At 47.4% G+C, this 22,310-nt stretch overlaps 2 protein-coding genes across 3 annotated transcripts in view; both read right to left on the reverse strand.

The window, feature by feature from the left end:
• Positions 1-817, reverse strand: part of UBE2Z (ubiquitin conjugating enzyme E2 Z) — a 14,947-nt gene extending 14,130 nt beyond the window's left edge. Inside the window, exon 1 of the mRNA XM_040497259.1 lies at positions 390-817. Coding sequence (XP_040353193.1) covers positions 390-706 — 317 coding nt within the window. The 5' untranslated portion in view covers positions 707-817. The remainder of the gene's footprint in view (positions 1-389) is intronic.
• A 6,832-nt stretch (positions 818-7,649) lies between these two features.
• Positions 7,650-10,734, reverse strand: ATP5MC1 (ATP synthase membrane subunit c locus 1). 2 transcript variants are annotated; one of them, XM_040497264.1, is made up of 5 exons: positions 10,657-10,734; positions 10,058-10,105; positions 9,095-9,172; positions 8,200-8,378; positions 7,650-7,871 (listed from the first exon to the last, which is right to left on the reverse strand). In XM_040497264.1, exons 2-5 carry the CDS (start codon positions 10,094-10,096, stop codon positions 7,757-7,759), a joined length of 411 nt encoding a protein of 136 aa, XP_040353198.1. In that variant the 5' UTR covers positions 10,097-10,105; positions 10,657-10,734; the 3' UTR covers positions 7,650-7,756. The 2 variants fall into 2 exon arrangements, with proteins under 2 accessions (XP_040353198.1, XP_040353197.1); XM_040497263.1 differs by having other exon boundaries at positions 10,587-10,697.
• Between the last annotated feature and the right edge of the window lie 11,576 nt (positions 10,735-22,310).

Genomic DNA, 22,310 nt, shown 5'->3' on the forward strand with positions numbered 1-22,310 from the left:
GAGGCAGGGGTGGGGAAGGGGGGAGAGAGGCGGCGCGGAAGACGGGAGGGGGTGTTGCTGAAGCGCGAAAGGGTCGGGTTTCGGGCGGGAGGTATGGGGGAGGGTATGGGGCACAGAGACGAAGGGCTCAAGGGAGGGAGCCGAGGGGCGGGGTCGGACCTGGGCACTCGAGGAGGGGTTTGGTACGTGTGGAGCTGCGGGCGGGGGAAGAGGGGACTTGGATCGCGACGTTCCGGGCTGGCAAGACGTGGGCCTTGGAGCTGGGCCGCCGCGAGGGAAGCGCGGAGGCAGCGGGCGGCGGGGCGGGGGGGGGGGTAGGGGGTAAAAGCGGGGGCGGGGAAGGTCGAGCCCCGGAGCTCGGGGCTGGGGGAGGAAAAACCCCGGCTCACCGCTTGATCCGAAGTAGACACTGCGGCGCGGTTCGCTCGCCGTCCCAGTCGGAGCTGAGTGTGGGGTCCCAGTGGCTAAGCAGCGCGGCCCCGTGGGCAGCGGCCGAGGGCGGGAGCCCGGGCAGCGGAGCCAGGCCGCTCCCCGGCCCCCCGGCCCCGCCCGCTGCCGCCGCCGCCGCCCACACATCCGGCAGGAAAGGCGGCCCGAACCCGCTGCCGCTAACGCCAACAACACCGGCGACGCCGCTCGCCCCGGGGCCTGCCGCCCCGGCGCCCGCCGTCGCCGTCGCCGCCTCCTCAGTTGGACTCTCCGCCATCGCTGCTTCGCTTCCGGGACTGCTCGGCAGCACGTCCGCCGACCAGAGCGGCCGCTGCTCCCTCCCGCTCCCGCACCACCGAGAGCCGGGCCAGAGTGTCCCCACCCTCCGCTTCCACAGCCCGGGCGGCGCTGGCTCCGCCCACCCCCGCCCGACCAGCGAGAGGCGTTCTGCAAGAGCGTCCACCCACGGTCCTCCAGGGCGAGAGGGGGTGGGAGCAAGCCGGCTCCGCCAGGGCTACTGGCCTGCGTCGGTCCCCCGCTTTGTGGGAGGAGGATCTGAGGCGTGCCGGGACGTCGAGGTGCGGCCGAGAGCCCAGTGCCGTGGAATATTTTATTTTCAAGTGTGACAAGAGGAGGAAGGAAGGATCCTCTCCCCACCCTTAGCGGGAGGGACCCTCGGTTGTGTCCGTGGGATAGAACTGGGGATCCAGCTTCCTTGGGGGAGCTTCGACTAGATGAGCCGACTTGCTGAGGGCTCGTTTACTGTCTGAAAACCTCTAATTTATCCTTGCTCCCCGCACCTTCACCCACGGAGGGCAGGCTGCCATTGCCCCCGGCGTGCAACAGGACCAAGAGGAAGGAATCCGAGCCTGCGAGTGAAAAACCCGCATTTGAGTGTATCCAGTATACATTTATGGAGGGGCTACTAAATGCCAGGCACTGTTGCTAGGCGTTGCCATAGGAATAACGAAACAGACCTAGAGAAGCTTGGTAAAAGGAAGAAAAATCAGGCCTCCTGACTCCAAGCTCGTGTCTGGTTTTTTTCCTTCCCACAAGTCCTTGAAGACACAGGAATCAAGGGACTGTGAGTTTAAATTCTGGGAGGCTTCCTCAAGACCCCTGAGACATGTAAGGTGAAAGACCATACTATGGACTAAGAAAAACAGAAGCCTTCTAAAAAAAGCTTTCCCTTGTCTCCCTGGCAAGAACACAGGCTCATAGTCTTATCGGGACACCCTTGGCCAGATGTGTTTCAGAATTTAGAGTAACGCTCCCAGGAAGGTCTGGAGCAGCACCCAGTAACAACATTGGTATTTCGACAGCAAAGTGTATGAATATTCATACAAGCGAAACAACTAGCCGCACTCTATTATATTTAGCCGCCCGGCTTGTTTTTTAGAAGAGAAGTCCAGTTTTCACTGTGTCGTGAATTTTCCAGTAAGGGACCATGGACTTGCATGATAATGGCGAACGTTTATTGAGGCTCGACGTTTGTTTCTTTAGCTGACATTTATTGAGTGCTTAATATGTGCCAAGTACTTTGTATACCTTGTCTTATTTATTCCTTTCAACGACTCTATGAAGTACTATTATTAGTCCCTTCTGATAGATGGACAAACAGAGGCTTACAGAGGTTCTGTCACTTCACACAAGTCACGCTGAGAGCAAGCAACAGATTTGGGGCTGTAAGCCAAATCTGTCTGACTCCAGAGAAAAAGTTTTTTTTTTTTTTTTTTTTAATGTATTTATTTTGAGAGAGAGAGAGAGAGAGAGAGTGTGTGTGTGTGTGTGTGTGTGTGTGTGTGTGTGTGCGCGCGCGCGCGCATGAGAGTGGGGAAGGGGCAGAGAGAGAATCCCAAGCAGGCTCTACCCGAGTGGAGCCCCGGGCAAGGCTTGAACCCATGAACCGTGAGATCGTGATGTGAGCCGAAATCAAGAGTCACCCAACTGAGCCCCCCAGCTGCCCCTCCAGAGAAAAAGTTCTAACCACTGTGTGCATCTATTGCCTATTCGGATTATGTTTTATTCATGTTTGGAGGATTCTGGAATTTTGTTTGGGTATTGTTTATTTAGGAAGATGGTCAAAAGTCGACTCGCTGATAATCTCACACCAAGAAAAACAATACTCCATTACTCCACGGCTCCAGACTGCAGAGGCCTGAAGTTGGCCCACGGGGTGAGAGGGTTCCTCGGTGTGGTCCCCTCCTTACTACCGGACTGTTGTTTTCAATGGACGGAAAACATTTACCTTAGATCCAGAGGAAAGAGAGCCCAGCTCTTCATCTGTACCACTCTGCACATATCCTCTTTTGAGTCTATTTCTGCATCCAGAGGATGGTGAGGATTCCTACCTCTCAGAGCTTTTCTGAGGATGATGTGTGACAATCCCAGAAATGTTTTGTAGAGTGGCAAGCACCGTCCAAATAATTAGCCTCCCATTTGCCCATGTACCGTCTCTCCTCCAGGCCTTTGCTCATATTTTTTTTTTTTAATTTTTTAATGTTTATTTATTTTGAGAGAGAGAGCTTGAGAAGGGAAGGGCCAGAGAGAGAGGGAGACACAGAATCCGAAGCGGGCTCCGGGCTCCAAGCTGTCATCGCAGAGCCCGCTTAAACTCACGAACCGCAAGATCATGACCTGAGCCGAAGTCGGACGCTTCACCGACTGAGCCACCCAGGCGCCCCTTTGCTCATAGTTTCTCTATCTGGAATACTCTTCCCCTCTACTCCACCAGGGGAAATCCTAGTTTTCGAAACTCCGAGCCTCTGTCCCTCATCAGTAATATTGGTAACATGACAGTAGCTATAAAGCAGAGATGATGTGAGAATGAATGTGCACCATACCTGGCCGGAGTGAATGTTCAATAATTATTAACTTATTCTTACTCATCTTCGAGGCAGGTTGAAATACTACGTTCTCTGCCAAACCTTACCACCTCCAGGCGTATTATTATTACTATTAACTAGTCATTTACAATTACTCCATCCTCGGGAGTAATTCATGCCTTTATTATAGCACCTACTTTTTACTTCAGTGGTTTGGTTACTCATCTGTCTAGCTACTGCATATGACATAATCGAGGGCAGAAAACATGGGGCACCCATCCCGTATCTCTAGGAACTAGTAACTGCTGCAGACCTGGGGACAGAGAGGAAATGAGGCCACGGTAGCCAGTTGGCCTCCTCCCCGGCCATGAATGATCTCTAGAATTCTCCCTCCTTCCTCCCCCCCTCCTCCATTTTCTTTCCAAGGGGCTGGGCCAAGCTTGCACAATGAATCTTCAAGTCAAGGCCTGACCGGGCTGTAGAGCATGGCAGCTGCTTAAAGGACCAGCTCACCACTTACCAGGGGGAACTCCAGGAAGCCTCTAAGCTGGGGACGAGAAGGGCCAGGAAGAGGCTAGCAGAATGTTTCAAGCTGGCATTACTTCGTCCAGCGTTGACCGACTTTTGTAAGAAAACACCTGGCGGCTTTTCTGGCAACGTGGCCAGAGGGCAGGCGTGTGCCTTCTGAAGCTTCTCCCATGTCCTCTGGGGATAGATGACCAACTAAGCCATCTTCCCACCTGAATTTGGATCCAAGCACTGGAGAGTGCCCTGCACCGAGCCATCTCTTAGTGCAACAAAATTTGGTAGCACCTTGCTCATGACCTCAAGGCAAGTGTCCTCCCCCAAGGACAGAGGCCAGCGAGTGTCCTTAGAGTTCAGGTCACTCCACCCTGTCTGAAAAAGATAAATCATGAAGATCCTTCTCCTCCCTTCCCCAAAGTCCTGTGCCCCTCCGGAGCAGTCCTTTCCCTACAGGGCCCCCGGCCTTTGGTCTTGGGCTCGATGCCAGGGATAGACTAAGAGCTCCCATCCAGGTCATAAACCCTGGACTAAAAGGAAAACTCAGAACTTGGACTGGCGGTTTGAGGCTTCTAAGTAATAATAGCTATATTAAATTGTTTTTTGTATGTGTTTACTTGTATTAGCTCACGTGGTTGTCCCAACCACCATGAATTGTCCTCATCCCCATTTTAGAGATGAGGAAATTGAGTCTCAGGGGAGTGAACCACCCAGTTAGGAAGTGGCAGGGATGGCGTTTGCACTCCCCTCTGACTCCCAAATCCATGCTGAACTTTTTTTTTTTTTCAACGTTTATTTATTTTTGGGACAGAGAGAGACAGAGCATGAACGGGGGAGGGGCAGAGAGAGAGGGAGACACAGAATTGGAAACAGGCTCCAGGCTCTGAGCCATCAGCCCAGAGCCCGACGCGGGGCTCGAACTCACAGACCGCGAGCGAGATCGTGACCTGGCTGAAGTCGGACGCTTAACCGACTGCGCCACCCAGGCGCCCCCATGCTGAACTTTTAAGGTAGTGGTCACTACCTCTCTTGAGAATATAATGAATATAATGAACATAATGGGTCCTCTCTCAATACACCTCTGTGTCTACTTACCAATATTTTGCACTAAGCAAAATGGCTCCACCCATGGACCATAGACTAAAGAATCTCATTGGTAATGGACTGACTAGCCTTGCTACAGGTTGGGGAAGCATTCTCCCCTGATTCTCTAGGGTTCCACAGGTCCACCAACTACCTTCTCAACTTGGCTGATTTAGACTCGTAAGTCCAGCGATTCCAAGGCTGTTTGGAGCCGATGACCAAGGTAAATTCCCGCCAGCCCCTTGGCAAAAACCATCTTCCCTGGAGGCCACGCCTTGATTACCATTAGAGCGTAGCGACCTGGCAAGGATGCCAGCCTGACATCCCAAAGGGTTACTCCGTTCCATTTTCATAACATTACCAGTTAATCCATTGCTCCCTTGGGGACACCTCGGCAGCCAGTTCGACCTTAGTTCCATTCCTTGTCTTTTGCTTGGAGATTCCTGGGCTCCGCTTCAGGGTCTGTCACTGGCTTGCTGTGGACAACCTTGAGAGAATTACTTAAGGGAAAGAGGCTAAGAGGGCCAAAGCAGGACAACCCACCACAACAATGAATCGTCTGGCCCCAGACGTGCCAAGGTTGAGAAACCCTGCGGTAGCCGACCATCGCTTGTTGAATGAATCTTAGAGGGGCCCGGACTGGAATCCATGGCCTGCTGTGTGTGATACGGAGCAGGTCGGTGAACTTCTGTGAAGCTTAGAGGAATCGGCACAGTGCTAAGAGCCTGGGTTCTGGAATTTGAATTCCGGCTTCACTAATCTGCTGCGTGCCTTTCACAGGTCCCCACACCTGCCTTTCTTTTTCCTTACCCACCAAATGACTTATTTCATAGGGATGTTGGAAGCCATTCACAGAAAGTGCTTAGCACTATGCCAGACATACAGGTCCTCAAACGTTAGCTGATGTTATTACAACACTAGCTTCCTTGCTTTTCCTCATCTATAGCACGTGGCTTTCTTTTTTTTTTTTTATGATGTGATTTTTTTTTTAATTTTGTTAACGTTTATTTATTTTTGAGACAGAGAGAGACAGAGCATGAATGGGGGAGGGTCAGAGAGAGGGAGACACAGAATCTGAAACAGGCTCCAGGCTCCGAGCTGTCAGCACAGAGCCCAACGCGGGGCTTGAACTCACGGACCGTGAGATCATGACCTGAGCCGAAGTCGGCCGCTCAACCGAGCCACCCAGGCACCCCTAGCACGTGGCTTTCATACCCAGGTATTCAACGTGCAGTACCGTTTACTCTTCACGGTCCTGCAATACTGTTCATGGTTTAAGGACTCTCTTCAGGCCCCAAACTCCTTAAGGGCAGGACCTTAGATTTCCTTGCCTTCCCCGGGACAACTAGGAGGGTGTTTATTTACCACTTGAGGATTGTTCTTTGCAGATCAATTCAATCCATTCTTATTAAACTCACAGTTTTTGGTCTTTAACCCTCTTTGCTAGCTGCCCTTCAGCTAAGAAGGTGTTCTTGACGTTAATTAGGGATATTCTTGGTTTCACTGTCTCCCCCAAGTTGTGAGTTAAGTTGAGGGATAGGGTTTTCACAAGCGGACCCCACTTTTACTCCTTTAGAAGCCATCCAATTGGAGACAAAGCGTGGTACGTTTTGCTCGGGCTGTAGCTAATGGAAGCAGCCGCTGTGGACTTACCAGCTGGGCTGTCAGCCCCACGTTAGCCAAGCTGGGGAAGCCTGCTGGGCACAGGCTGAGATAAAGATGGGCACAAGGCTCTCTAAGCAATTTGTTAGTTGGTTCAACCAAAAACCAACCAACCAACCAACCAAAAAAAAAAAAAAAATCCCAACAAAACCAAACAACAAACAAAAAAAAAACCTCACCCTTCTTACCCCTCCCAAGGCTAAGATTGTAAATTCTCCAAGAAAAGGGACTGTACCTCCCGGAATGTTCAGACACTCAAAGAAGGCTAACTGAGAATGAAAATGAAACGTACAAGCAGGGCTAAACGCAGCCAGGAGGCCGCCCTCCATTTCTTTCCAACGGGCCTCTGTAACTTCTTTGGGACGGTTTCCCTGTCTGTGCCACCTTCATCGTGTGGCCACAGTGAAAACAGAGGGGACAACACAGGCAGTTAAAGGGTTAAAGGCCTGAGGTGGGCTCCCCAGTTCTTCCACTTACCAGCTCTGTCACACTGGACGCGTTACGCTGTGCTTCCCTAAGCCTCGGTCCCCTCATGTGCCAAACAGGTATAACCACTGTACCTAGAATTCTAGGGTGGCTGACACACTCGTAAAACACTTGGATGAGACCTTGGTGCAAATTAGGCCCCTCCAAAGGGTGACCTATTGTTGTATTAAATTTGAAGGGAGGGGCGCCTGGGTGGCGCAGTCGGTTAAGCGTCCGACTTCAGCCAGGTCACGATCTCGCGGTCCGTGAGTTCGAGCCCCGCGTCAGGCTCTGGGCTGATGGCTCAGAGCCTGGAGCCTGTTTCCGATTCTGTGTCTCCCTCTCTCTCTGCCCCTCCCCCGTTCATGCTCTGTCTCTCTCTGTCCCAAAAATAAATAAGCGTTGAAAAAAAAAAAATTAAAAAAAAAAAAAAATTTTTGAAGGGAAAAACAAGCACCAATCACTCAGACAAGTCCGTGCTCCCTCCGGGGAGCGAAGGGAACCCTCCATGTTCTTACATCACTGCAGTGCTATTTCTCAGCCCTGGGGAGTTCCAAACCACCAACTGGTGACCCGATCCCGCTGCCCTGTCCCTCCTTTCCCCCACGCCCCCCCCCCCCCCCCCCCCCCCCCCGAGGGGCAAAGGAGAGAGGCGCAGGCATATGGGTTTACAGAAACGTTGTGTTTAATGGTAAAGCTTAGCACACTCCAGCACCAGGCACGGCCTGAAGTCCAAGCAGCAGGGACGGGTGAGCGACCCTCGTGGAACCTCACATGGCGAAGAGGATGAGGAAGGCGACCATCAAACAGAAGAGCCCCATGGCCTCAGACAGGGCAAAGCCCAGAATGGCATAGGAGAAGAGTTGCTGCTTGAGAGACGGGTTCCTGCCAGGGACAAGAGATCGATGCCAGCCAAGGGGAGAGGAAGAGGGGAGGGAGAGAGGACACGCGTCAGTTAGGTGACTGGGGGCTGCTGAAACTGGGAAAGGGCCTAGCCTGTCTATATCCTGGGGATCTAGACAGGGAAGCAGCGTGCCAACAAGGTTAAGTTTAAATGAGTCAGGCTGGAAATGTATTTAAATTCTAATTCGGAGATCCCTGGAGAGAAGGAGGTCGATGAAATCCCCCCCAAGCTAGTGGGAGCTCCCACTGAGGCCTCTCCCAGACAGGGTGGCATTTGTTAGGAGATGCTCTAGGCCACCCCCCATCTTACCTGGCATAGCCAATGATCAGGCTGCCAAACACTGTTCCGATGCCAGCCCCTGAGCCAGCCACACCAACTGTGGCAGCCCCGGCGCCAATAAACTTGGCTGCTGTGTCAATGTCCCGGGAGATGACACTGGTCTGGAACTCCCGCCGGGCCACCTGGAGCGGGGAGCTGCGGTAGGACGGCTAGAGGGGCAAGTCGGGAAGGAAAGGTAGTGAGGCCTAAGGACAGGTGGCTGACTCCATCCCGACCCGACCTACCGGGGCCCCGAAACCGTTGGCAAACTGCCTGGCAGGTATAGCCTGCCCAGGTTGCAGGGCATGCCGGGAATTAGTCTTGGGGCCCATTTTCAGACCAGGGGCCAGGGAGACCTCCTCACTTTTGCAAACTTCTCACCTCTGGTGCTCTCCCCTTGGGGCACTCAGAACTGTTAAGGCACCATGGGTTGTCTGTCCTCCCCCTTTGGCCCGCAGTCCACTATCCTGAAGAACCCCTCTCTGGAGAAATTATTTCCCAAGATTTTATTTTATTTATTTTTATTTATTTTTTTAATGTTTATTTATTTTTGAGACAGAGAGAGACACAGCATGAGCAGGGAAGGGGCAGAGAGAGAGGGAGACATAGAACGTGAAGCAGGCTCCAGGCTCTGAGCTGTCAGCACAGAGCCCAACGCAGGGCTCGAACTCACGAACTGTGAGATCACGACCTGAGCCGAAGTCGGAAGCTTAACCGACTGAGCCACCCAGGCGCCCCTCTCAAGATTTTATTTTTAAGTAATCTCTACACCCGTCGTAGGGACGTTGTCAAACGTACAACCCTGTGATAAAGAGTCACATGCTCCACCGTCTGAGCCAGCCAGGTGCCCCTGGGCAAATTTATAAGAGGGCCCATATTCCTTTACCTGTTTAGATGGGATCTCTGACCTACTCAAGAAGGATGCAGACACAGGCCGGATGAGATCCCTGGTACAACAGCGGATCTGCAAAGTGAAAGACACATGCTCCAGATCAAGCAAGGGGTACAGAAAAACCCACACGCCGAACTTCTGTCAAAAACAACTACAATTACCAACAGGAAAAAAGCCCAATATATTTCAAGGTCAATTAATGTATTCCTGTTCCTGCCGGATAGGCCTGCACCAGAGACCGCTGCCCTGAGACCCAGGTGTAGTTGGCAGTGGCAACTTTCCCATTTAAAAGCAGGTACCAAAGTTCACTTCCATGGGCACAGCCCTTGTCGGTATGTCAGAAGGGAACAAGAACCCACACTAACATCAAACCGGGTAGGAGGGTTTGGAGCCAGATCACCAAAGAATCAGAAGGGGGAAATCTTATTTTGTTGAAGTGTACTCACTGTTACACTCCCTGAATGGACTGGGCCAGGAAGCCTGGTGAGGCTCCTGAAACAACCATCTAAGCAGAGCCCTCTGTAACGTGGCTTTCTTGAAATATTTCAGTGGAAGGCAGTGGTTCTCAAACATGGCTGAACATGAGAATCACCTGGGGAGTTCTAAAAAATACAGATGCATGGATTCCACCACCATAGGGTGTAGCCTGGCCATCAGGATTTTTTAAAGCTCCTCAGATGATTCCAACACGCAGCCGAAGTTGAGAATGACTGCCTCCGTGGGCTATCCGGCTATGGCCAAGCCAGAATGGGGGTAAAGGTCATATCCAGACTCAGATCACATTCCAAAGCCAAGAAAGATTGGTGTACAGGTCTCAATAAACAGGGGTTAACTGCATCACTACGGCCTCCCCAGAGAGCCAACATCATCAGGATGTCAAGCTCCTCTCAGTTCATTCATTAAGCATCGATGGCTCCCACATCGGGCACTACAGATCACACCGGAGCCGCAGCTTACCAGAGCAGAAGGAATGAGTAGTGCCCCGGTGGTCTGCATTTTCTCACTCTGCAGAGGAAAAAAAGATTCATTGGCAACCTAGTCGTTTGCTTATAGTGGCGCCCTTCGGTCGTCTCCTACACCCCGCCCGTCCTCCCTGGACCACGTTGTTCCTTGCACCGTGCCCCAGATGAGGAGGGCATTAGAGGTCAGAGGATAGCGCGAAAGGATCTGCAAAGGAAGGTCACGGAGATCTTCAGTAGAGGAAAAAGGCCCGAACCCCAGGAAGGAAATGTTGCTAAAGAGGATGGTCCCCCGGGAAGACTTGGAGGCAGCTACTGGGTAGGTGCCGTGCAGAGTCTTGCCCATTTTACACAGCTGTCCTCGGCCCGCCTTAGTGGGGACAGTTAATCGCTCATTACCGTTGGGAATTAACATTAATAGTTAAGGATATAGACGCCCATCGCTTCTCCCGGCCGTGGGGGCAAACGCCCTTTCGCACAGCCCAGCCCACACCCCTGCCAATCGCTGGCTTCCGGCCCCAAGTCACCTGCACTCCCACTGCCCCGCTGCCCCTGCTCGGACCACAGCGCTTGCCCCGCTCAAGGTGACTGACTCACCTCCCAGCTTTAGCTCTAGGTCTCAGCGTCCAGCTCCCCCACCCACGTGTCCCGAGGTCCCACCACTCTCATTGGCCGCAATCCCCCCGCATCCCTATTGGCTAGCGTCCTCAAGTCCTCCTTTCTTATTGGCTTTCCGCAGCTTCTTCCTCTCTCTCCACAGGAGCTTCGTGGCAGTTCCCGCCTCCCTGCGGGTGAAGGCGGGGTTTTCCTCCGAGATCTGGCTTCCGAATGGTCGATCCCCGAAATGCTCAACCATAGAGTCGGCGGGGCTCAGAGGTTCCATAACCTCCCTCACAAAATGGCGGCCAAGGTGGAAGCTGCAGAAAAAGGCGTGGGAGAGATGACCGGGCGTCTTACGCAGTTAGACACATGACCTTGGACCTGAGCCTTCATTCGGGCGCTTGGGCCTTGAGGCGCATTGTATGTCGGGATTTGTAGTTCAGTCCGAGGCCCCAAGGACGGCTGAGATCCCGCGAGACGTTCCTCCAGAAGCCGGGAGAGCCAACGCCTTTGCAGCAATTCGCGCCCTCGTGATTTGTGGAAGCCTTGCTTCCACCTTGGAGAAAAAAGGCGCCCGCTCGTCTATAAAGTTCGCTAGTGGGCGATCGGGGTTTGTGGCCTTTGGCCGGAGTTCAGCAGTCCTGGACTACCAGGCAGATTTTTTTTTTTTTTTTTTTTGGTATTTTTTTGTATTGTGAAAAGCAAATTCGAAGGATGAAACACTTAATACCCCTGTAGAAAAACGAGCAAAGAACAGGCACAGGCAATCCGCTAAAGAAGAAATACACATTGAAGGAAAGAATTTTTAATTCCGCTAATCATATAGTAGGTTAAGCACACCATTTGACATCTATCAAAAGAGCAGAATTCTTTTTATTAATGGGAGCCAGGCCCTGTCCTATACTGTTGCCGGTGAAAGTATATGAGTTAGGAAACCTTTACAGAAAATGTGGATAGGAAGAAAATAAAATATTAACGGTTAATTCTGGATTGAAGAAAAGAAAATATTAATGGTTAATTCTGGATCGTGTAGTAAGTATATTTTTATGAGTATATTACATTTATAATAGAAAAATATTAAAAATTATACTCATCTGGAGAGTTGGAACTCTGGACTCTTGAGACTTAAAATAGCTTGCCAACATAGTATAGTGGAAAGAGTGTGGACGACACAGACTTGAGTTCCTATGGTGGCTTCACCACGTAACTGGATTTGCATATCTCTGAGATTACCAACTCTCTCTTGGCTTTAGTGTCATAAACTACCATTGATAGAAGCCTCACCATATGACAAGCATTGTGTCAGGTTCCTTCAACTGTTATGTGATTTAATCCTTAGGACAACCCTTTAAGTAGGTATTATTACCCCTATTTTACAGATTACCTCATTTCACAGAACGGCCTTCTTCAGTTTGACGTATTTGGTTAAGAGGTAAAGTCAGTATTTGAACCCAAGTCTGCCTGGGTCCCAACCAGAAGCTCTTAACCTAATGGTTAAGGGAGTTCTCGGGCCACGTAAAACCGAGGAACATGTTAAAACAGGGTTCATACTATTTGCCTTACAGAACTATGAAATCAAATAAATACGAGGCATAGGTCAGTGGGTGGTGAATGTACTCTTTCTGTTCCAACTCTAAAATAAATTATATTTTCATGTGGATTATCTCTTTGCATGTTTGTTTGTTTTTCACATACAGATTTATCATAAAGCTCTAGTCCGACGCACTCAAAGTTATCAAGTTTATCCTGTGACCTGCTGGAAATCAGGCAGTTCAATGTCATGTTTAGAATGTGAATTTGGGGGTCAAACTAGCAGGTTTCGAATCCTGACATCATCACTATTGCTGTGTGATCTCTTTAAAAAAATTTTTTTTCAACGTTTTATTTATTTATTTTTGGGACAGAGAGAGACAGAGCATGAACAGAGGAGGGGCAGAGAGAGGGAGACACAGAATCGGAAACAGGCTCCGAGCCATCAGCCCAGAGCCTGACGCGGGGCTCGAACTCACGGAGCGCGAGATCGTGACCTGGCTGAAGTCGGACGCTTAACCGACTGCGCCACCCAGGCACCCCTGTGTGATCTCTTTAAGACTCAGTCTTTATCTGTAAAAGGGAGATATGCCTTTTTCAACAAGATTGTTTATTTTATTTTTATGGTATCTATCTATCTATCTATTTATTTACTTATTTATTTTTGAGAGAGAGAGCTCGTGTGTGCACATTAGCAGGGGAGGGGCATTCTCTCTCAACAAAACAGTAAAGGACCTTTTTTTTTTTAATGTTTATTTTTGAGAGAAAGAGACAGAACGTGAGCAGGGGAGGGACAGAGGGAAAGGGAGACACCGAAACCAAAGCAGGCTCCGGGCTCTCTCAGCACAGAGCCTGACTCAGGGCTCAAACCCACAAGCTGTGAGATTGTGACCTGAGCTGAAGCTGGACGCTTAACCGACTGAGCCACCCAGCGGCCCTTAGAGAGAGAGAGAGAGAGAGAGAGAGAGAGAGAGAGAGAGAGTCTTAAGCAGACTCCATGCCCAGCTTGGAGCCAGACAGGGCTCGATCTCACAACTGAGATCATGACTTGAGCCAAAATCAAGAGTCAGGTGCTTGACTGACAGAGCCACCCAGGTGCCCCAAGATTTATTTTTAAGTAATCTCTGCACGCAGCACAGGGCTCGAACTCACAACCCTGAGATCAAGAGTCACATGCTCTGCCGACTGAGCCAGCCAGGCGCCCCTGGAAATAAAATTTTAAGCCTCATTTCCAATTTAAAACTTGGTAGAAATGTAATCAAAGCTGGAGATGACAAGCTTTAATTAGTCACGTAATGAGAAATTATTAGGATGGGAAAACATGTCATAAGGAAACAAGATAACTCTGCTAGATAAATTTATTAGATAAATGAGAGGTTGGCAATTATTTCCTGATCGGCATTAAATTTCAGTTTATACTTCACGTTATACTTGTCTAAAGTCTTAGTGATTTATACTTGTGTATCTTATTATAATTGAGTTTTTAACTCTGTTTGCTAAGGGCAAATAGCATTCCTATGATATTGAAAGGCTTCCTTTAATAAACCCGAGGGTCGCTTTCAAACCTTAAGACTGTGAATGGATGCTATCGACCATGGCTACTGTTTATTCTAATGCAAAAAATTGATTGTTTTTTTTTAATAGGTCCAGCAATGTAATACACGGTTAGAAAAGAGACATTTAAAAAAAAAAAAAAAGTTGCTGGGAAACCTCAAATCCGGACCTGGCATTTTGGGGTTAGACTAGCTGTCTTGAAGGAGGCCAAAAAACTGTGGGAACCCTGAGAGGATTGCTGTGTAGACAGACATGCTGTTGATTTAGTGGCAAAGAGCAAACTTGTGGATAACAAGCCAGGAGATCTCTCTTTCCAAAGGCATTTCTGAGTCTTCAAACTCACCTTCTCTCAAGATCTTCCCTCTTCCCCCTCAAGCCCAGTTCCTCCCTTGTTAGGAATTCAATTTTTCAGCCGGGAAGAATAATACCAGTTTCCGCCCTAGACAAGCAGAAACCAGCAGGAAAATAAATACGCAAACAGGCAATTAAGATCAAGAGCGTCAAGGGGCACCTGGGTGGCGCAGTCGGTTAAGCGTCCAACTTCAGCCAGGTCACGATCTCGCGGTCCGTGAGTTTGAGCCCCGCGTCGGGCTCTGGGCTGATGGCTCAGAGCCTGGAGCCTGTTTCCGATTCTGGGTCTCCCTCTCTCTCTCTGCCCCTCGCCCGTTCATGCTCTGTCTCTCTCTGTCCCAAAAATAAATAAAAAACGTTGAAAAAAATTTTTTTTGAAAAACACGGGGAGAGTTGGGGCAGCCGGTCTGAGACCAGTCAGCCACGGCCAGAACATAGTGCAAACAGGCCTGAGACATTTCCACTTCTGGCACCGTGGCTGGATGAAATATTCTGAAAATCTTCCTGCCACACCTATAGATGCTACCTAAGGATGAAATATAACAAGTATATTTTTAATGTGCATGGCCTTGCTTTTGACGGCTAAAATAAAATGCGTTCTCTATCATATCAAATTACCAATTTTCCACAGTCCAAAAAAAAAAAAAAAAAAAAAAAAAAAAAAAAACAAACCACCTCCTCTCCCAAATGACCCTGCTGGTGATGATATATTCTGTGACGGCAATAGGAACAAATATAAAAGGAGGGGTTTTTTGGGGGGAGGGGGAAGGATGACTCATGGTGATAAATGCTAGCTTTTAAATGCATAGCTGGGCTCACAAGAAAGTAAGGAAAGTCTGTAGGGACCCAAAACAAAGCAGGAGCGTAAAACCATAGCAGTAAACATGTAATGTTAAAGTGAAGCAGCCATGGCTGGGGATATGGTGCAGTAGAGAAAGGGGTGTCAGTGGCAGGAATTAAGTGGCTTGAGTTTGAATCCTCCAAGGGGACAGAAGAGTTTGGTGCCTGCGTGAGAAAGGGGGTTGGAATTGAAATTTCCAGGGGCGCCTGGGTGGCGCAGTCGGTTAAGCGTCCGACTTCAGCTGGGTCGCGATCTCGCAGTCCGTGAGTTCGAGCCCCGCGTCGGGCTCTGGGCTGATGGCTCAGAGCCTGGAGCCTGTTTCCGATTCCGTGTCTCCCTCTCTCTCTGCCCCTCCCCCGTTCATGCTCTGTCTCTCTCTGTCCCAAAAATAAATAAAAGTTGCAAAAAAGAAATTTCCAAATAAAGCTAAGACCCTCAAAAGGCTACACCCTTTGAAGGGTGGACTTAAAACACACACACACACACACACACCCAAGGAGGTAACAAGGAAGATTTTCTACCTGCTTCTGGCTCTGGGTGAAAACACACACACACACACACACACACACACACACACACGGGCACCTGGATGGCTCGGTCAGTTAAGCGTCTGATTTCAGCTCAGGTCATGATCTCACGGCTTGTGAGTTCGAACCCTGCGTTGGGCTCTGTGCTGACCGCTCAGAGCCTGGAGCCTGCTTCAGGTACTGTGTCCCTCTCTCTCAGCCTCTCCCCCACTCATGCTGTCCCTCTCTCTCTCTGTCTCAAAAATAAATAATCATTAAAAAAGAAAATAAAACACACAGGAAACTTTCCTGAGAATTTGTAACTACAAGATGCTATTTTGCGTTGATTTTGAATTCAAGTCTATACCCTGTTGGGTGCCTGGCTGGCTCAGTGGATAGAGTGTATGAATCTTTTTAAGTTTATCTTGAGAGAGGGACACACACACAGGAGGGGCAGAGAGAGAGGGAGGGAGAGAGAATCCCAAGCAGGCTTTGCATTGTCAGCACAGAGCCTGATGTGGGGCTCAAAATCATGAGCTGTGAGATTGACCTGAGCCGAAACCAAGAGTCAGTCAATGCCTAACTGACTGAGCCCCCCAGGAACCCCGAGCATGTGACTCTTAATCTTGGGGTCGTGAGTTCAACCCCCACGTTGGGTGTAGAGATTACATAAATAAATAAATAAATAAATAAATAAATAAATAATAAATGCAAGCACAATTAAAAAAAAAATCAATACCCTATTGTCTAGGAATGTCCAAGATAAGGAATTGGCATTAAAAGTGGTTCTGGGGGTGCCTGGGTGGCTCAGCCAGTTGAATGCCGACTTTGGCTCGGCTCATGATCTCATGCTTAGTGAGTTCGAGCCCTGCATTGGGCTCGCTGCTCTCAGTGCAGAGCCCGCTTTGGATCCTTTTTTTTTTTTTTTTTCAATGTTTTTTATTTATTTTTGGGACAGAGAGAGACAGAGCATGAACGGGCGAGGGGCAGAGAGAGCGGGAGACACAGCATCGGAAACAGGCTCCAGGCTCTGAGCCATCAGCCCAGAGCCCGACGCGGGGCTCGAACTCACGGACCGCGAGATCGTGACCTGGCTGAAGTCGGACGCTTAACCGACTGCGCCACCCAGGCGCCCCTGGATCCTTTGTCTCCCCCTTTCTCTGCCCCTTCCTTGCTCAAGCATACACGCACATGCTCTCTCTCTCTCTCTCTTTCTCTCTCAAAAATAAATAAAACATTAAAAAAAAAAAAGTAGTCTGGACCAGGAATGCCCTTGGGCTGAAACAGTGTAAAACTTCTCTGAACCCATGCAAGATTCCCACAATAACTGAAAAGTGATCTGCCTAAAGAAATAATTCACAATGAGCAAGGATGAACAAACGTAGCAAACAGCAAGGATTTCGGATAACATAATTTTTCAGATGACAACTCAACTATAAAAGAGGCAGTAAGGTACAGTGGTTTAAGGTATAGGTTCTAAAGTCGCCCTGCCTAGATTATACTCCAAGTGCTGTATTTACTATCCGGGTGACCTTGGGTAAGTTGATTAGCTTCTCTGTGCCTCCATTTCCTTATTCAGGGATGTTATGAAAAGAAATGAGTTAATAATATTGTCTAATACAGTGCTTGGCATATAGTGTCACTGATGCCTTTGTTGTTATTTAAAATTAAGTATGTTTACATACTTTTAAATGCTTTTTAAAGTACTCAGAACATAAGGAATAATAATAACAAAGATATAAAAAAGAACTCACAGATTTGAAAAAGAAATAAATGGAACTTTAACAACTACAGGGGTGCCTGGCTGGCTCAGCCAGTGGAGTGTGTGACTCTTGATCTTGGGTTTGTGAGTTCGAGCCCCACATCAGATACAGAGATTGCCTAAAACAAAATCTTAAAAAAAAAAAAAAAAAAAAAAAAAAAAAAGAAAAAGAAAAATGCAGCAATTGAAATAAAAAAAATGGATAGGTTAAACAAGAGATTAATAACAGCTGAAGGAAAAATTAGCAAATTGGAAAATAGATCTGAGGAAAATTTTCAGAATGAAGCACAGAGAAATAAAAGAACAAAAATATGAAAAAGAGTTTAAGAAACACGAAGGGCCAAATGAGAGCTAACATTCATCTAATTAGAATATTAGAAGGAAAGAATAGAGAGAATGGGAAAGAGACAATATTTAAAAATATTGTGGCTGAGAAATTTTCAGACTGATGAAATACATGAATCCTGTGGTTAAGGAATCTCAACAAATCCCAAATAGGATAAGTATAAAAAAAGAAAAATCCACACCTATTCTCATTTTAGTGAAACTACAGGCCACTCTACAAAGAGAAGATGTTAAATCTTCGATTAAATCCTTACCACAGAGGGAGGAAGAAACTTATTTAGAATGGAAAATTTCACCGAGAAGGTAACATGTGAACAAAGATTTGAAGGAGAAGAGTAAAATATAAGGATATCTGGGGGACAAGTGTTCCAAAAAACAAGTGCAACAGCCCTGTGGTTAAAGACTCCGTGCTTTCTAGCCTGAACAGCTGGGGTGATGGATTTGCCATCAAATGGGGTAAGTTTTGACTGTGATCAGAGCATTTGTTTTTTTTTGAAAGCAGGATTAGGATCTCCATTTTACCCTATTAAGTTTGAGGTAATGATTCCAGTGAAGACGACGAGTAGGCTTTTGACTATATGAGTCTGGAATCCTGAAGGAGTCTGGGTTTGAAATATCGATCTGGGAGTCATCAGTAAATAGTTGGCATTTAACATCCTGAGACTGGATGAGATCATCAAAGAAAGAATGTATCGCACCTGGAAGTATCATAGCGAAACTGTGAAAAGACCTAGACAAAGAGAGAATCTTGAAAACAGCAAGAGGAAAGCAATGCATCATGGGTAAGAGTCCCCAATAAGATTTACAGCTGATTTCTCACCTGAAACTATTGAGGCCAGAAGACAGTGGGATGACATATTCAAAGCACTGAAAGAAAAGGACCGTCAGCCAAGAATTCTATACCTACCAAAACTATCCTTCGGGGCACCTGGGTGGCTCAGTTGGTTAAGCGTCCAACTTCAGCTCAGGTCACGATCTCGCGGTCCGTGAGTTCGAGCCCCGCGTCGGGCTCTGGGCTGATGGCTCAGAGCCTGGAGCCTGCTTCTGATTCTGTGTCTCTCTCTCTCTCTGCCCCTCCCCTGTTCATGCTCTGTCTCTCTCTGTCTCAAAAATAAATAAACGTTAAAAATATTAAAAAAAAAAAAACAAAACTATCCTTCAACAACCATAGGAGAAATTGAGGCATTCCCAGATAAACAAAAATTGAGTCAATTGATCACTAGCAGAACTGCCCTACAAGCAATATTATAGGGAGTCCTTCCGGCTGAAATGGTAGGACACTAGACAGTAACCCAGATCCACAGGAAGGAATAGAGAGTTCCAGCAAATGTCAACACACTAGTAATTATAAAAGACAATATAAATATGTTTTTGTTTATAACTCTTTTCTCTTCTATCTGATTTAAAAGGCAATTACATAAAGCAATAATTATAAAGCTGTGTTAGCGGGGTTTATAATATCTAAAGATGTAATTTGTATAACAATAATAGTAAAAAGGAGAGTGGGGGGAATGAAGCTATATTTGAGTAAAGGTTTTGTATGCAATCGAAATTAAGTTTGTATTAATATGAACTATATTGCTTTTTTTTTAATTTTTAAAGAATGTTTATTTTTGAATGAGCGTGAGAGAATGCAAGCAGGGGGAGGGGCAGAGAGAGAGGGGGGACAGAGGATCCAAAGCAGGCTCTGCTCATAGCAGAGCCCAACATGGGGCTTGAGCTCCGAACCACAAGACCATGACCTGAGCCGAAGTTGGACACTTAACCTACTGAGCCACCCAGGCGCCCCGGGAGTAGCCTATTTTAAATCAAGCTGTTAATTGTAATCCCTAGGGCAGCCACTAAGTAATAACTCAAAAAATACACTATAAGAAACAAGAGAAGTAAAATGATATACGAGAGGGGTGCCTGGGTGGCTCAGTTGGTTAAGTGTCTGACTCCTAGTTTTGGCTCAGGTCATAATCTCATGGTTTGTGAGTTTGAGCCCTAAATTGGGCTCTGCACTGGTGGCTAGGAGCCTGCTTGAGATTCTCTCCCTCTCTATTGCTCTCTCTCCCCCTCCCCTGCTCTCACTCTCTCTCTCTCTCTTTCTCTCTCAAAATGAACGATAAACTTAAAAAATAAAATAAAATAAAATCACATACTAGAAATATCTACTTGACACAAAAGAAAAAAATCACAGATATGTGGGAATTAAACACATGCTCCTAAATAACCAATGTATCAAAGAAGAAATCATGAGGGAAATTAAAAACTACTGTAAGATGAATGAAAATGAAAACATAATGTACCAAACTTTATAGGATGCAGCTTAAGGCTGTACTTATGGGTAACTTTACACCAGTAAACACCTATATTTAAAAAAGAGGCAAGATCTCCAATCAATAACCTGCTATTCTACCTTAAGAAACTAGAAAAGAGAAGAAAACTAAACCCAGAGCAGGCAGAAGGAAGGAAATAATAAAGATAACATGAAAATAAATGAAATGGAAAATAGACGGTAAATAAAATCAACAAAACTAAAAGTTGATTCTTTGACAAGATTGACAATATAGAAATAAAACGGATTACAAGGAAATACTATGAACAGTTACATTCCAACAAATTACAGGACTTAGATGACATGGGCAAATTCCTAGAAAGACACAAACTACTGAAACTGACTTAAGAAGAAATAGAAAATCTCAACAGATCTATAACAAGAGATTGAATCCATAATTTAAAAACTCCCCAAAAGAGCAGCTCAGGTCCAGATGGCTTCACCAGTGAATTCTACCAAACACTTAAAGAACTAATATTAATTCTCTACAAACTCTTTATGTATGTATGTATTTTTATTTATTAAAAATTTTTTTAACGTTTATTCATTTTTGAGAGACAGAGAGCAGCAGGGGTGGGGCAGAGAGAGAGGGAGACACAGAATTTCAAGCAGGCTCCAGGCTCTGAGCTGTCAGCACAGAGCCCAACATGGGGCTTGAACTCACAGAATGTGAGATCAGACCTGAGCCGAAGTCGGATGCTCAATTGGCTGAGCCACCCAGGAGCCCCTAATGTTTATTTATTTTTGAGAGAGAGAGAGAGAGAGAGAGAGAGAGAGAGAGAGAGAGAGAATGAGTGGAGTAGGGGCAGAGAGAGAGGGAGACAGAGGATCCACTCTGACAGCAGAGAATTGGATGTGGGGCTTGAACTCATGAACTGTGAGATCATGACTTGAGCCCAAATCAAGCGTTGGATGTTTCACCCACTGAGCCACCCGGGTGCCCACAAACTCCTTTTTTAAAGTAAACTCTCTGCCCAACATGGGGCTCAAGCTCATGACCCCAAGATCAAGAGTTACATGCTCTACAGACTGAGCCAGCCAGGGTGCCCTTCCTTTACAAACTCTTTATTTTTTATTTTTTATTTTTTTTCAACGTTTATTTATTTTTGGGACAGAGAGAGACAGAGCATGAACGGGGGAGGGGCAGAGAGAGAGGGAGACACAGAATCGGAAACAGGCTCCAGGCTCTGAGCCATCAGCCCAGAGCCTGACGCGGGGCTCGAACTCACGGACCGCGAGATCGTGACCTGGCTGAAGTCGGATGCTTAACCGACTGCGCCACCCAGGCGCCCCTACAAACTCTTTAAAATATAGAAGAGCTTGGGGTGCCTGGGTGGCTCAGTTGGTTAAGCATCCGACTTCGGCTCAGGTCATGATCTCACGGTCCGTGGGTTCGAGCCCTGCGTCGGGCTCTGTGCTGACAGCTCAGAGCCTGAAGCCTGCTTCAGATTCTGTGTCTCCCTCTCTCTCTGACCCTCCCCGTTCATGCTGTCTCTCTCAGTCTCAAAAATTAATAAAACATTAAAAAAATAAAATAAAATATAGAAGAGCTTAAGAAGCAGCCCTTCTCAATCGTTCTATGAAACCGGTATTACCCTGATTCCAAAACCAGATAAAAAGATCACAAGAGAAGAAAACTACACACCAAATATCTTTTGGATGCAAGGGGCCTCCACAAAATACTAACAAACCATATCCAGCAACATTTAAACAGGATTATATGCCATAAGTGAATGGGTTTTACACTAGAAATGTAAGGTTGGTCTAAGGTACAAAAACAACGTAGGGGCGCCTGGGTGGCTCGGTCCGTGAAATGTCCGACTTTGGCTCAGGTCATGATGTCACAGCTCGTGAGTTTGAGCCTCGCATCAGGCTCTGTGCTGACAGCTCAGAGCCTGGAGCCTGCTTCGGATTCTGTGTCTCCCTCTCTCTCTGCCCCTCCCTCACTCGTGGTCTCTTTCTCTCCCTCTCAAAAACAAATAAAACATTTTAAAAAACCCCAACAATGCGTATAGCATGTTAATAAAGATCAAAAACCCCACAACCATCTCCATAGATACAGAAGAAGCATTGACAAAATGCAACATACTTCCACGATAAACACATTCAGTAAACTAGAATAGAAGGGAGTTTCATCAGCTTGATAAAGCCTATGTATGAAAAACTCACAGCCAACATCATACTTAATGGTGAAGGACTGGTGCTTTCCCCCCAAGAACGGAAACAGGACAAAGATTTCTGCTTTCACCACTTCTATTCAATATTGTGGTTGGAGGGTATAGCCAGGGAAATTAGGAATGAAAAAGAAATAAAAGACATTCATATGAGGAAGGAAGAAGTGGGGCACCTGGGTGGCTCAGTAGGTTAAGCGTCCGACTTCAGCTCAGGTCATGGTCTCTTGGTTCATGGTTTCAAGCCCCACGTTGGGCTCTCTGAGGTTAG

Source organism: Herpailurus yagouaroundi, unplaced genomic scaffold (assembly GCF_014898765.1).
Source record: "Herpailurus yagouaroundi ecotype Mexico unplaced genomic scaffold, PumYag 189, whole genome shotgun sequence".
NCBI lineage: Eukaryota > Metazoa > Chordata > Mammalia > Carnivora > Felidae > Herpailurus > Herpailurus yagouaroundi.

Bases quoted from the DNA above. Each gene is read 5' to 3' on its own strand.
- ATP5MC1 (XM_040497264.1), bottom strand. From the start codon at position 10,096: ATGCAGACCACCGGGGCACTACTCATTCCTTCTGCTCTG. The intron at 9,173-10,057 runs GTAAGCTGCGGC...TTCACTTTGCAG, and splicing joins TACTCATTCCTTCTGCTCTG to ATCCGCTGTTGTACCAGGGA. The intron at 8,379-9,094 runs GTAAAGGAATAT...TTGCCCCTCTAG, and splicing joins CAGAGATCCCATCTAAACAG to CCGTCCTACCGCAGCTCCCC.